Genomic DNA, 14,905 nt, shown 5'->3' with positions numbered 1-14,905 from the left:
AGTTTTTTAGGTTATATTATTATGAAATTTGTTAAATATTTTATTGGAATTAAAAAATTTGTTAAGAATTTTAGTCGAGCATAAATTCAACCCGATAAGAGATACATTCGTCTAATATTGTTATGATTTTTTTAACCAACACACTTAAATTATAATACATAACTCATATTAAAATGTTTACACAATTAATTTTTTTTTATATATTTACGTTCTAATCATGTATAGAATGACTTATGTATTATGAAATGATCAAAATTCAAAATCTCTCTACTACTCGACCCAAACTCGTCCCAAACTCGACCCAAACCCTAAACCCTAAACAAAACCCTAAATCAAACCCCAAACACCACCACTCGACCCACTCGACCCAACAATTTACCACTCACTCGACCCAAACTTAAATGAAAACTCAAATCGAGGAGGGATATATCAATTAAAAAAAATATTTTTAAAAAAATTAAAATCTAACTAACTAGTTAATGACCTAATAAATTAACTCACCTAACTAACAGCAGTCAACTCCCTTTTTTCGATTTAAAAAAGTCAAAATCCCTTTTATTTAATTAAATTTAAAATGAGTCGTATATTTTTTATTGTCCCCAAGTCTACTACTAATTAAAAAAATTAGATTTTAAATAGAGGATAAAAAAGTAAATTTCTCTGCGCTCCCTTTTATTGAATAAACACAAACAAGGCTCCCTTTTTCCTCATTTTCCCTATTTTATACTGTCATTTTATATCTCATCGTAGGAAAAGAGAGAGAGAGAGTTGTGAAGAATGGAGAACCAAGAAATCATGGATGATAAGTGAGCAAAGATAACAATAGTGAAGAGGTAATTTTCTTCGATCTTCAAATTTTGTCAATGTTTTTAAATTTCACATTTTTTTGTTTACACGGAACACATTTTATTAGAGCTATTTCTGGATCATTTTTTGGCATGTTAGTATGTGGTATTTCAACGGGCTTTCAACAGATCTACAGGTACACATTTCTAATGCATGACCTTCTCTGAAATAGATTTTTTATCTGAAAGTATGAGTCCAGGTTAAGGGATATATGTGATGACGAGTTTGAATATCGGTTTTTTTGTTAATCTTTGATTCTGTGTTTTTTTTATTTACTTTATGTTATACTGTTTTGATGTTTTTTAAATTTGTATGAAATTGTCTTACATCTTAACGTTACTAAATGAGAATGGTGAAATTAATTACATGACAAAAATACATGTTTTTATCACATTTTCATGTGTATATAATTTTTTGTTTGACATTTTCCTTGATTTTTTTAACCATGTACTATCTATGTGTTTTGATTTATTGTTGGTGGCCTATTATTGTTTGAACTTTTGCCAGAAATATTATTGTCATGGTGGGAGCACATGGAATGCGATAAATAGTCCTAATTGTTCAACAATTTCTTAGAATGTCATTCTTCTTCCTAGTGGTTTTGACACATTACTATCTGAAATATGTAGCAACACGACATCGTAGGAGAAACCTAGCTTACACAATTACAGGAAGAATTCATCGACAAATGGACCATCTACGTAGAATTGTTGAAGTAGGAGATATGCAATGTCTTGTAAATTTGAGGATTCATAGAAATGGTTTAGCACGTCTATGTTACTTGTTAACACATGTAAGTGTGCTTGGGGAATCTAGATATGTTAGAGTTGAAGAGAAGGTGGCAATATTTCTGTCTTATTAGCACATCATAAGAAAAATAGGATTGTTGGGCACGACTACAGACGTAGTGGTCACACTATCAGCACGCATTTCCATGGAGTACTCAATGCTGTTTTGAAGTTGCACCCCATTCTACTTGTCAAACCAACTACTTGTCAAACCAATTCCAGTGGATGATAGTTGCTCCAACGACACGTGGAAATGGTTTAAGGTCAGTTGTTTCACTTACTTTTAAGCATAACCATTATGTAGTATAGTATCAAAACACTTATGTGTCTCAATTTTATTTGTTATCACATAAATTCAGTTACTTCATTCAGTTTCAATGTAACTTAATTAATATTATTTAGTCGTTTCACAGGGTTGTCTAGGAGCGTTGGATGGTACGTATATTAATGTTCATGTCCCCAACAAGGACAAAGCAAAATATAGAACAAGAAAAGGAACACTTGCTGTGAATGTATTGGCGGTATGCGATCATGATATGGAGTTTGTTTTTGCTTTGACGGGTTGGGAAGGGTCTACAGCAGATGCTAGGATTTTGCGTGCAGTTAATTGACCAAATGGGTTAAAAGTTCCGAGAGGTAATTATGTTATATAACTCATTCTATAACAAACATTAAACTTATCCTGTATATTTTTTTATTCACACAATTTTTTGATTAAATGAAAATTATTGCAATATTTTAATTATTTAAACTAACTTCTGAACTTTGTTTTTTTACAGGTTACTATTACTTGTGTGATAATGGCTACGCAAATGTAGATGGATTTTTAACGCCTTATAGGAAAACTCGTTACCACCTGAGTGAGTGGGCTAGCAGTTCTGTGGGACCACAAAATTACAAAGAATTTTTCAACTTAAAACATTGTCGTGCCCGAAATGTAATTGAAAGAGCATTTGGTCTGCTTAAAATACGTTGGGCTATCCTTCGTAGTCCTTCCTTCTACCCGTTGAAATTACAAAATCGTATAATTATGGCTTGCATGTTGTTACATAACTTCATCGGGATAGAAGTCGAAGACGACCCTCTAGAAGATGATGATCCAGGCATAGGGCTAACAGATGTTCAAGATGACTTTATTCACGATCTTCATTCCTCATCTGCTTGGGATGCATGGAGAGATAATTTAGCAATGTCTATGTATTCTAGCAATTGAATATTACTCATTAGTTGTACCCTAATGTTTGTGTTATTGTAGACTTTTATACATGTCATAACCTTGAGCAATGCGTACAAGTTATTAACATTTGATGGCATGTAGTGAGCATGTTTTGTCTACACAATGTGTTTCACCATGTTTATCAAAGATAAAATGTTTTATTGATCCGTTGGATAATTGATTTTGCATATATAGGGGTTTTATATGTCGAAGCTAAGCATATATGGATACTGGGTCTTCTAGTTGCAATGCCATTGGCAAAGGAAAAAAGACCGATAAAAGTAGACGCGTGTGGAGTAGGACAGAGGAAGAAGTGCTTCTTGAAGCATTGAAAGACCTTGCCACGAAGGGCTGGAAAAGTGAGAGTGGGTTTCGTTGTGGTTATTTGGCACTCCTTGAAGAGACAATGAAAAAAGTTTTTCCGAGAACTGATTTACGAGCCAACCCACATTTAAACTCCAAGATTCATGTTTGGAAAAGAAATCATGGATCGTTGGTCACAATTCTTAGTCGAAGTGGAATGGGTTGGAACGATTCTGAGAAAAAGATAGAAGCTTCAGATGAAGCATGAGAATGCTTTGTGAAGGTATATGTGGTGTATTTCTACTCGTTCTTTCTATTTTTTACTATGAGATTTAAAAATTCACTAATTTTGTTGACGTTTATCTTCTGTAATCCTTTTTTTCAATATAATAAATGTTATGATATGTAGGGAGATAGGGAGACAATCCTCAGAGCTGCTGCTATCTTCAATTACTACAACATTTGCGCTGCATGAGGTTGCGTCATGAGTATTACGATTCACTGAAGAAGACGCACCTATCATATTACCCAAATTTTTTTTGTGCATTAAATTTTCATCATTCTCTTCACTAATCTCTTTAACAGTGTTGCTAACTTTCAGGTTCCCACCAGCTTCATTGGTAGGATTTGTGGTATTGCATTTGATATTCACATCAACGTCTTCTGCAGGTGCTTCAACTTCATCATCCGAAGAAATGTAAATGATTTCCAAACATTGCTTCGAATCATCTTCCAAAACATAAATAGAAGTATGAACTATATTTTTGTAGTTGCTAGTGACAGTTGACTCAGAGCATGGTTTCTTCTCCTGTGACATTGTATCTTCTAAAGAAATGTGCTGAGAGTTCAATTTCATAGGAGTTCGACGAAGGTCTATATATATTAAAAAAAAAATATGTTGGATCATTTAAGAACTCAACTACTCACATTATTAAACTTGCTCTGCCAAAATAAATTCATTGTATGGACTAAAAGTTGACATGAATTTATCTCTCATCATTTTTTGTGACTGAATGGCTGCACTTTAATAAGTGAAAATAAGTGTAGTTGATCTATACAATCCACTAATTTATTACATACAAATCTATCTGTCATCTTTTGTATAAGCCTAAAGGACTACCACAAAATAAAAAAATTAAATGGCAAAAAAAGCAACTGATTTTTTGGCATTGCAACGAAGAAGGGTGTTTTGGGAAAATCAATAAAATTTTATTTTTAAACCCATCATTTATCACATACACCAAACATTGTACAACAAATCATAGTCTAACCAATCATTTACACCAAACATAACATGTATAGTCAACATATATTATTTATCCATGTCATTCATATTATTATAAATTTTATACTATCCTATCCACGAACCAAGCGGTACCTAAGAGTATTATATTTTATTGTGAATATCGATAGAATTGACCCGTCTCACAGATAAAAATTCGTAAAATCATCTTACTAAACATCTACCTTTTTTTTTAAGAAGAAAACACAACATGAAGTTGAGGAATTGTTTGTGAGTGGAAAAATCAAATACGAGGTAGATATCCCAAGGATCACAACCTTTGGATAAGAGTAAAATCCAGGTGCCACCCTCTCATTGGTTACCAAACTTCCTCACTTGGCTTATCACCCCCCACCAAATTCTCTAAGAACTCCGTAGTCTTGTGCAGTCCACTATACAAATCTCTGGCCAAAAGTGCGCAAGAATCATTAATCAATGGCGGCAGCTACAATGGCTACAACAATGGGGATACTCGGCGCCAAATGCCACACTACGAAGGCCTTCAACACCTTTTGCAAGCCCGCGAAGCCGGCTGTCTCTCTTCTCTCCCTGCAAAAGCTCCCCAAGCTGCCAGAGAACACCGCGACACTCACCGGGACTGCCCTCGCCGGAACCATATTCTCTACCCTCTCCGCAGCGGATCCGGCCCTCGCAGCGCAGCAGCTGGCGGAGATAGCCGACGGGGACAACCGTGGGTTGGCCCTTCTGATCCCGATTATCCCTGCCATACTCTGGGTTCTCTACAACATCTTGCAGCCGGCGCTCAATCAGATCAACAAGATGACCAGCTCGAAAGGGGTGATCGTCGGGCTCGGGCTTGGAGAGCTCGCCGCCTCCGGGCTCCTCCACCCGTCGGAGGCCTCCGCCGTCGGTGAGATGGCCGTGATTGGTGAAGCTGTGTCTGACAGCAGGGGCCAGCTGTTGTTGTTTGTGATCACACCTGCGATTCTTTGGGTGCTGTACAATATCTTGCAACCTGCTCTGAACCAGATCAACAAGATGAGATCTTAATAGAGTGTATGAAAATACTTTGTATGGAGAATGGAGTGCATGTAATTGTACTGTTTTCTTGGATCAAAGCTTTTCTTGAACATAATTTCTTGTTGGTTTAATGGGTAAATGCGGAAAATCTTTAAATTCTAGATAGATGGCAATTGGACTCCATTTCTACTTACTCGAGTTCCTTTGAGGAGGCTATGAATTTGGCCTCGTTTACACTAGTCGAGAGTGAGTTTATGTAAATCATGAGAATTTTTGCATTTTTAAGTCGGTAACAACGAGCGATGTTTTCAAACCGTCTCTTTGCTTAATGACTCCTATAATACTCGACGGTCTCATTCAGTTGAGAGGACATAACTTGTATGATATTTATAGGCGTTGGAGAAAGCGTTTTTCCCATATGAGTCAAAGAGTTGCCATGTTTCTGTTGATATGATATGAAACTGTCGAATCTGCTGAGATCGCAAAACTCCGTAGCGCGTAGCAAGCACCTCGCTGACCATCTCAAACTTAGAGGTTCCGAGAGATAAGTAGGAAGTTGTAAGGTTGAGGCCAGCCCCCTATATATAGCATACAAGATCGGTTTGCATTTCCCGAGAGTTACTAGAATGCCTTCGGCACTCAATACAGTTTGGTAAAGCTTGCCAAACACGAGGGGCATTGTTCCGCTCCCATCCCTTCGTCTTCAGCTACATAGAGCTAACGGAGAGTCATCTGTAACAGGTTTACATCATGCGAGCGCCGAGCACAAAGGCAAGGACACTGCATAGTTTTAAGGCTGAACGCCCGGGAGATCTGCATGAAAGCTCCAAGAATCATCCTCATACACTTCATAAATATATTTTTTAACCGAAGAAGCTTGGCAAGGTATGTAATATTTATACAACTCAAGTCTACCAAGAATAACACCTCACATATGAATCATGAATTGTGAGAAAGCAACCATCGAAGCAGCTAAAGATCACTGACAACTTACAGACCATATAGCAAACATATTGTCAAGAGCATTTCACACAAATTACATTCCAAATACATGTGCAATTTAGATAATACTATTGTTTTATTGATATATACATTAATGGTTTATATATGAACACTGCACGAAGTGTGGTTGTTACAATACGAGAGGGAACTTTCTTTACCAGACGCTATATATATCACAATAAAGTTATGCTTCATATACATCATTCTTCGCATTCATATCATATTAAGTATTCATTATACATTTGGAACTTAACCTCAGGCAAATCTATAGGAAGGTTCTTGATATAAAGACAGAAATTCTGCAAGTCTTCCGCAAAAACAGTGGCAGGGTCTGCAACTTCATCCTTGTTAGTTAGGTACAATAAATCTATTGGCTCGAGTCCTTCTAAGTTGTCACGGCAAAACGGGCAGGATTCTGATCTTGAGATCCTGTAAGGTATGAAGGATTTAGGCAGAGAAAAGAGATCACTTATCAACATTAGGAACATGTACAGAAATCGTGTTAGTTACCATTTATAGTAGCAGTTTGAGCACATCGAATGGTAGCAATCAGGCAAGACGATTTCGGCCTGAGCAACCAAGCATATTCCACATTCCCCATCTTTCAGAGGATCTGAGCATACAGACTCACCTCCCTTTTCCTGTATTTTCTTGCTTGTGCTTTCCAAAACAAGATTATTGGCGTTAGTGCCATCCAGTTTCGTCATGACAGAATGTAGTTGCTCAAGTGACGGTAATATAATACCTGCAGTTTGTTTTTCAAGAACCTTGTAAATATCTACATACTTAAAACTGAATATTTTTCTGAAGTAAGCAAATAGATAAACTACCAAACATAAAAGTCATTAATAGATGCTTTCTTAGCACGTGCTGACATTTTTGGTGCTCCATCTTCATACACCTACGAGCGCAAGAGGCGTGCAAATCAAACAATGTTCTATATAAATAGAACATGAGCGCGTCAAACAAATTTTCTTACGTTTTTATATGCTTTTAACCAGCTAGTGACACACAATGTAGGAAAATGGAAGAACGACGCTGTCATACCTTACAAATAACGATGTAACTAAGATTCAGATATCTTGGCGAGATACACGAGCAAGAACACTCCATCCATTGGATTAATGCAAAAAGAGGGGTGCCATGTCATTGTAGACCAATTTCATCTCCAGATGGGTACCACACTTAGCTCTGGGAATTGCTGCAACCCTGTGAACATTCATGGCATTATTTCTACTTTGACATCATACAATCGGAAAAAAATAAATAGTATTAACTTAACACAACACGGAATGAGCATTAACAAATCTGACAGCTAGCATCTAAGCCAGTAATCGTCATAATTCACAAAAGTACATCGTCGACAAAATAAGATTCTCTATTAACAGATTTAGATTCAGCAGACAAATCAACCGCATTAATTGCCATAATTCGACTCCCATCCATTTCACAAATATGAAGGTGACACGAAAGGAAGAATTCACGCTATTATATTGAAACAAAAATAAACGGTGCTGACGTAACAGAACACGGAATGAGCACTAAAAAATTTTGACAGCTAGTGTCCAAGTCAGTAATCGTCGTGATTCATACAAGTACGGGGCCAACAAAACTAGATTCACTATTAACATATTCAAATTTAGCTGACGTAGCAACCACATTAATTGCCATAATTCGACTCCCATCCGTTTCACAAATACGAAGTTGACATGATAAGGAAGAATTCATAATACTATATCGAAACAAAAAAAAAAATAGCACTGACGTAACAAAACACGCAATGTACATTAACAAATTTTGAATGATAGTGTCTAAGCCAATAATTGTCATGACTGACCAAGTACGGCTAGATAAAGTAGATTCACAATTAACGGATGCCTGCGCCGACAATACGATTAATTTCAGCAGACAAATAAACACATTAATTGCCATAATTCGACTCCCATCCATTTCACAAATATGAAGTTGACACGAAAGGAAGATTCAACATAAAGCACCCGACAATACGACGTAGATCCTCACCCAAAGCCAATCCTAGACATAAGCTAGGTTCATGCACCCCACCTCCGCAATATTTATCAATGTTATTGTATACAAGGCTTTCTTTCTCATGCATTTCTCAGAACTCCATTCATATTCCTTGAATTCGAGATTATTGAAATGCAATTTTACCCCTTTATCTTTTGGGTATTTCATTTTTCTGTAGCCAATAACAACTAAAAGAGGAAGGGTGTTTATTGAAAATGTCTAAAAAGAAGCTATCAATTGGAATGAGAAGTCTCAATTACCAATCCGCATTATGGCCAAGCGCAATGCCGCTCGGCAACACAAATGAGAGGACAAGGTAGGAGAGGCAGTGAATACTTATAAAACAGAATAATTTGTGGGAACCGAAGGAAGTTATAGCTGCTTGAACATATTAATACAGAATTGGACAAAACATTATTTCATACAATACAGTTACCACAAAAGGCAATTGCCCTCATCTCCTTACACCCTCTTTCCTTTAAAGATTTAGCAACGCATGCCTCTAAGAATGCATCCTGATCAGATGATCAAAGCTCGAAATAAGAGAAAAGATGGCTTTCATCAATAATCTTGCGTTCAACTAAGTAACTTATACAATAGTAAAACTGTGAACTATCACAACTAACTGGCCAATGTGAAATTATTGATCAAAAAATTGAAAAAATAAAAAATCGGCTGAGTTAAAAGATACATAAAACTAAATATAAACAACGTTAAACTTCACATGGGCTCATACCACCTGTTGGAAAAACTAAAATTTCTAAAAGTTTAACCAAAGATTGGCAAAATTCCCCAAGTTCAATAACTGTGACAGTAATCCCTCAGCTCAATCCCACATAATATTCAGCGATATAACAAAGATAGAGCAACATGTTTAGTACACAAGTGCATGCCAAGAAAAGAAGGGTCACCATCATAGCCCAAATAGACAATCCCAGATTAAAGTGTCTGAAATGTAAACTCACAGAGCATTTGCATGTTCTATGTCTGCCTCAATTTCGTCAAATGCTTCTCTAAAAGACTTCCTTGGTTCATGGCAGCATACATCCTCCATTTCTTCTTCTTCTACACTCTCATTCGTTATTCTTTAGCAAGATTCTAACTCAGTTTTCACCCTCAAAATGCCTCCTCTCTCCGCACCATTAAAAAAACTAAAAAGATGCGAAAAGCACACTTTTAAAGGCAACCCTCCAAGCTGCGAGAAGCACAAGACCTCGTATTTTTCTGAGATACGCAATGCCATTAATTCTTCGAAACAAGACAACCAAATGCTGAGAAAGGAAAGAGAAACCGATCAAAAATAATTTCTTTTTTGCCTTTTCTATCTGGGGTGACTTATATTTCAAGCTCCTGGCTTTATTCGCGCAATCTTTCAACCAAAATCTTGGCTTTTTCCTCAACAAAATTTGGGTTTTGGTTTGGTGAGACAGGAAAATTTATTATGGTGGACGAAGAGGTTGAGGGTCTTCGGATTGAAGACGGAGTAGCTTGTTTTTAGTCAGAAATTGTATCGCATAGCCCGATGTTTTCATCACCATTCTCTGTTCTTACCAAAAGCCTCCATAATATGCCATCGGAGCGGTTCTATTTCTTGCGATGTAGCAAGTTTGAGAGGTTCAAACAATATTGTTTACTCGAGTTCCAAAATTATTATTCAAAAAGCATTTTTCCCATAATTCTTGGGAGACTTAACTTTAAATTCCTGCATAGTTATATGTTTATTCCGTCTTTGTTAGATCAATTTTTTAATTTTTTATTTTTCAATTGTGAACACAAAAAATATTTCTGAACTCCATAGTCCCACAATTATATTTTTCGGATAAAATTCGATACAAAATATTGAAAATTTGAAATATATATATGATATTTTTACACTAAGAAATTTTTACATTTTTATGGTTATTTGGATGCTCACTCATTAATGGGGTTTGAAAGAGATTGGGTGTCTGGATTATGCCAGCTCGACCCAGAAGGTTTGATTACTTTTCAACACTTGGGAAAGTTTTTACGATTTTTGAGGTTATTTGGATGCTCAATCATTAATGAGGTTGGACAGCGGTCGAGTGCCCGAGCTATATCGGACCATCCTAGAAAGCTCGATTACTTTTTAACACTTAGAAAATTTTCTTACTTTATGAAGAAATGTCCCGGTTAGCTCGATCTACTTAACACATGGAATTATAAAGAAGCATGGAAGGGAGACATAATGAATAAATAACACTTTCATTAATACTTAGTACAAGGCATGGCCTCGGAGCTAAAAAATAAGCTAACCTAATCTATTATAGCCTGGAATCATTGGTGTCCTCGTTTGGGAGAGAGTCAATAGCCTTATCCAAATCAGAGAAGTTATCCCTATCCACTTGAAGGATATCGACCTCCTCAAACAGCTCCTTGCATTTCGTGAAGCCTGCTTGGAAGAAGAAGTAGGCTTTGTTGTTCACTAGCTGTTGAAACTCCTTGGACATGAGGAAGGTAGCCTGCCATTCTTCCTCGAATTTCAGCTGAGTCTCCAAGGTAGCCACTGCAGCATCTGCCCGACATTTGAGGCCCTGCCTCATCCTTGGTATCCCAAGCCCGCAGTTCAGAGGCCTCAAGTTTATTCTCCATGGCCTACATACACCCTCAACTGGGAGCTTTTCGATTCTGCACGATCCTTCTCTAGATCAGTCTAGGCCACATCCAATACTGATAGGCCACATCCAAGGTCGTTCTTAGCCCGTCCGCTGTCAACTAATTCAGTTGTCGGGCCTTGTTTAATTCACCTTTGATCTAATCATGAAGCTCCCTAGCCGCTCGGAACTGCTCTGCTTATAATTAGGCTAAGGAAATGGTATTCTCATAGGTGCCTATCAACATCTATGAACAAACAAATTGTTAGAAAATTTTTTGCTAAGAATTCAGATGGGGTAAGGAGGAGAGCTTACCGAAAATCCCCTGGTGGTGCTCTCAAAGAACTTGTTGTTGGGGCCCAAGCTCAGAAGATGGGTCTACTCGGCTAGGGAGGCATGACTCTTCAACTGCCTAACCATGGCAGAAGAAAGGTGCCCAAGAAAATGTTCCTCCAGGCAGTGACTTTGCTTTTTCTTTTTCCTAGAATAGAGGAAGGTGGTTAGGGGACTCATACTCAGACCCGGCCAAAGTCTCAACGATTTTTTTCTATGGAAACTCGTGTTTCCTCAGCCTCCCTGGCCACACGTGCCTGTCTCTTCTTGGCCCCTTGAACCTCGGAAACTTTCTTGACTTCCTCGGTCGCCTTCTAGGCCAGGGCTTTTTTTTAGCAGCTTCTTGAGAAACCCTTTGCTTCTCCTCGCTCACCTTCTCAGCTTGGTCGACCAACCCATATACAGTTAAATTATCCTCTGAGATTAGGATGGAAAAGGAGAATTTTTCCCTTCCACGAGCTCTTGGCTACAAATATATAAGGTTCTCGGGTTTTTGTAGTCATCAAGGAGCTCAGGCTAATAGTGTAGTTTGGGTAGGAAGCCAGCCAGGCAGTTGAGAGGGGAAGGAAGTCAAGATGAAAAAGTACCGACCTTTCCAACCCTTCATGGAAGAAGGAATATCATCGAGGAACCAGATATTGACCTAGGCAGTTAAAGAGAATGCACACTCGTTAAAGCGGTAGACGAAGTAGTACTGGAGGATGAGGGGGTGAATTAGGAGGTTGTTCATTTTGAATAGTACGAAAGTTGAGACCATTATACGGAAGGAGTTGGGATGGAACTGGTTAAGAGGAATCTCGAGAAATCGGGCCACCTCGGTGTAAAAGATAGGGATGGGAAATTAGATACCACTATGAACCTAATCTCGGAAAAAAGTATAATAACCCTTTGGGGGCTGGTCTGGCTGGTCTAAGGGACTGGGAATGATTATAGAATAAGTGAAGGGGATGGACCCAAGGACATGAATGTTCTTGTCAACCTCGAGGTGTACGGTATTAGCCAGGGTAGAAAACTATGGAGCACCCGACGCCTCGGTCCTAGTTTTTGGGGGTGGCTTTAATTTTTCCTTTTCCCTTTTCTCGGACACTAGAAAGCCCGACAACTTGGAAAATTTTGGGTTTTTTGGAAGGAAGGGCAAGAACATGTTTTTTAAATGTGGCAGTCGAAGGGATAACATGGGCATGAAGGAGGTGGAATCATAATGCAATGCAGCAAACTCTAAGTTCGATGAACCGCGAGAATTGGTACAAAAAGTAGAAGATGTAGAATTAGACATGCTGGAAATGAAATGAAAACCTACAAGAATGGAGAAGAGTAAGAAGTGACTGGAATTGTGGAAACGAATTCATCGAAAAAAGCACAGTACGCAGAAATTGCGAGAGGAAAAGAGTAGAAAACTTGAGGTTACAAAATTGAGAAATGGGGAGGGTGGTCGGTATTTATAGGTGTGGAAAGAGTAGTACAAAAGTGAGAATGGTTACATACATGATATGTCTCAGAAATTGAACCGGATCACCCGAGAAAATGAAAAGTCATATAGGGTAGATGAAGCGACATCTGACATGACACCTATCTTTTCAACTGCTAGGGCTTATGTCACCCTTCCGTCAACCTTAACCCGCCTAAAATTCGAAATGTAAATGTTTACCTGCTCTATCCCAAGTCTGACCACTCGGGATAGCGAGTAGGAATCTAACCTGACTATTTAATGAAGGAATGGTGATGCTTCGGAAAGGTCCCAATACATAGTTAGTCCCATGAAGTCAAGAAGAGCCTGAGTGGAAGCCAAGAGGAGATCGGGTAGAAGTCAGCCCGGGTATAGAAATATTATCATGTTTAAACCACTCCAAAACATGCATCAACCCCGAAAACCTATCAGACCACTGCCAACTTGTATAAATTTGGGCCCATGTACTCAATCGGACAACACAATAAGACTAAGTCAATTGATCATGGACTTTGTCCACAGAAATCAAGGGGCATGTTCTCTTCCACATTCTCAGATCATGTTGAAGCCAAGACATGGGCCACGTCCTCACATCTTGTCCATTACCCAAGCATCTCGGAGCTTTTACCCTATAAGTACCTCCAACAGAGGTAAAATCTGATAGTCCACTTTTCATTTTTAAAAGCACTCTTTCTAAATTCACTTAAAGCATTTTCTTCCTTTGTGGTAATACTTGAATGATTTGAGAGCCGAAGTGGTCACACCGGAAATCCTTCCGGTGCCCCTCTAACATCTCTTATTTTCAACTGTGCAGAATACCCAGTCCGCGTTCATCCTAACCAATCACCAGCATTCATAGGAAAGAAACACATATCTGCTCAAGAAATTGTACACACAGCTCACCCAATTTTACCAGTTAACATCCATCATATATCTTTTATTAAATTCTTGATGGAATTTATATGTGGATGATTATATATAATCATGACAAAATTTTGTATTAGATCCCTTAATTGAACAACCATTATTCATAATTAACCTAAACTTCTTGTAACTTTGCATGACTTTTTTCCTTATCATTGCTTATGCTTTGATAATATTCGGTTCGAGTCGGATCGTTTATAACACTTAATTTCCAGTTTCGTTCCTTCATCCACCAATTATAAAAATATAAATTGTATAAGAACAAAAATTTATGAAATCGAAGAATAATGCTTGGGTTGTAGTGAGGGTGAAAGGAAGAGTAAAATAAACTATCAAACTGGGCTTTGGGAAAAGCCGAAAGGTGAGAGATAAATTTTAGGAAAGATTCCAATTCAAATAATACGCTTTTATGAGTAATTGTGATAGAAATAATGATCATGTAATATTTAATTAAATAACATATGTAGTTATTTAATTTTTTTTAAGTCATGTCGCTAATATTGATTTTTGAGCAGGTCTCTTGTGAGAATGTCTCACAAATATTTATCTGTGAGACGGATCAACCATACCGATATTCACAATAAAAAGTAATAGTCTTAGCATAAAAAGTAATACTTTTTCATAGATGACCCAAATAAGATAATAATCTTAGCATAAAAAGTAATATTTTTTCATGAATGATCCAAATAAGAGATCTGTCTCAAAAATACGATCCGTAAGATCGTCTCACACAAGTTTTTGCCTTGATTTTTTTATACCATTTTCCCCCATTTTTAAATAATAGAATCCTCAAATTTGGTATCAGATTGATATAATCTTCCCAAATAATTCATTCGATGTGACTGTTTTTGTTCACTAAAATTTAATATCTCGTATAAGTATTAGTTTAGTCCGAATCAATAAATTGCTAAATTAGTAATTGGATTTATGGTATTTGTTAACTTTATGTACTTATTTTTTGTTTGTCTTTTCATTCTTCCAAATATTTTTCATCTAATAAATTTTTATTATGCTTTATATACTTCCTAAAAATAGTATAATTAATTTGGTAAATAAGAATTTATAATTTAATATTATAAAACAAACCATACAACCCTTCCCCCAAAATTTATGGCAATAATGAATATTTATTATACTTTTCGT

The 14,905-nt window shown here is 37.1% G+C and overlaps 1 protein-coding gene and 2 long non-coding RNA genes across 3 annotated transcripts; 2 read left to right on the top strand and 1 right to left on the bottom strand.

Moving 5' to 3' along the window:
* The first annotated feature begins 749 nt into the window (after nucleotides 1-749).
* On the top strand, nucleotides 750-3,403 carry LOC140965112 (uncharacterized). The gene is made up of 3 exons (XR_012172969.1): nucleotides 750-833; nucleotides 914-982; nucleotides 3,046-3,403. It is a non-coding gene; the product is annotated as an uncharacterized lncRNA (long non-coding RNA).
* A 1,396-nt stretch (nucleotides 3,404-4,799) lies between these two features.
* Nucleotides 4,800-5,531, top strand: LOC140965169 (photosystem II reaction center proteins PsbY, chloroplastic-like). The gene has a single exon (XM_073425264.1). It carries the CDS (start codon nucleotides 4,871-4,873, stop codon nucleotides 5,444-5,446), a length of 576 nt encoding a protein of 191 aa, XP_073281365.1. The 5' UTR covers nucleotides 4,800-4,870; the 3' UTR covers nucleotides 5,447-5,531.
* A 799-nt stretch (nucleotides 5,532-6,330) lies between these two features.
* On the bottom strand, nucleotides 6,331-10,062 carry LOC140965170 (uncharacterized). The gene is made up of 4 exons (XR_012172989.1): nucleotides 9,412-10,062; nucleotides 7,466-7,627; nucleotides 6,929-7,319; nucleotides 6,331-6,847 (listed from the first exon to the last, which is right to left on the bottom strand). It is a non-coding gene; the product is annotated as an uncharacterized lncRNA (long non-coding RNA).
* Between the last annotated feature and the right edge of the window lie 4,843 nt (nucleotides 10,063-14,905).

This window comes from Primulina huaijiensis, chromosome 18 (genome assembly GCF_012295235.1).
Source record: "Primulina huaijiensis isolate GDHJ02 chromosome 18, ASM1229523v2, whole genome shotgun sequence".
NCBI classification, from domain to species: Eukaryota; Viridiplantae; Streptophyta; class Magnoliopsida; order Lamiales; family Gesneriaceae; genus Primulina; species Primulina huaijiensis.
Note: the sequence above shows the minus strand (reverse complement) of the source record. Positions and strands in the feature narration are given on the sequence as shown.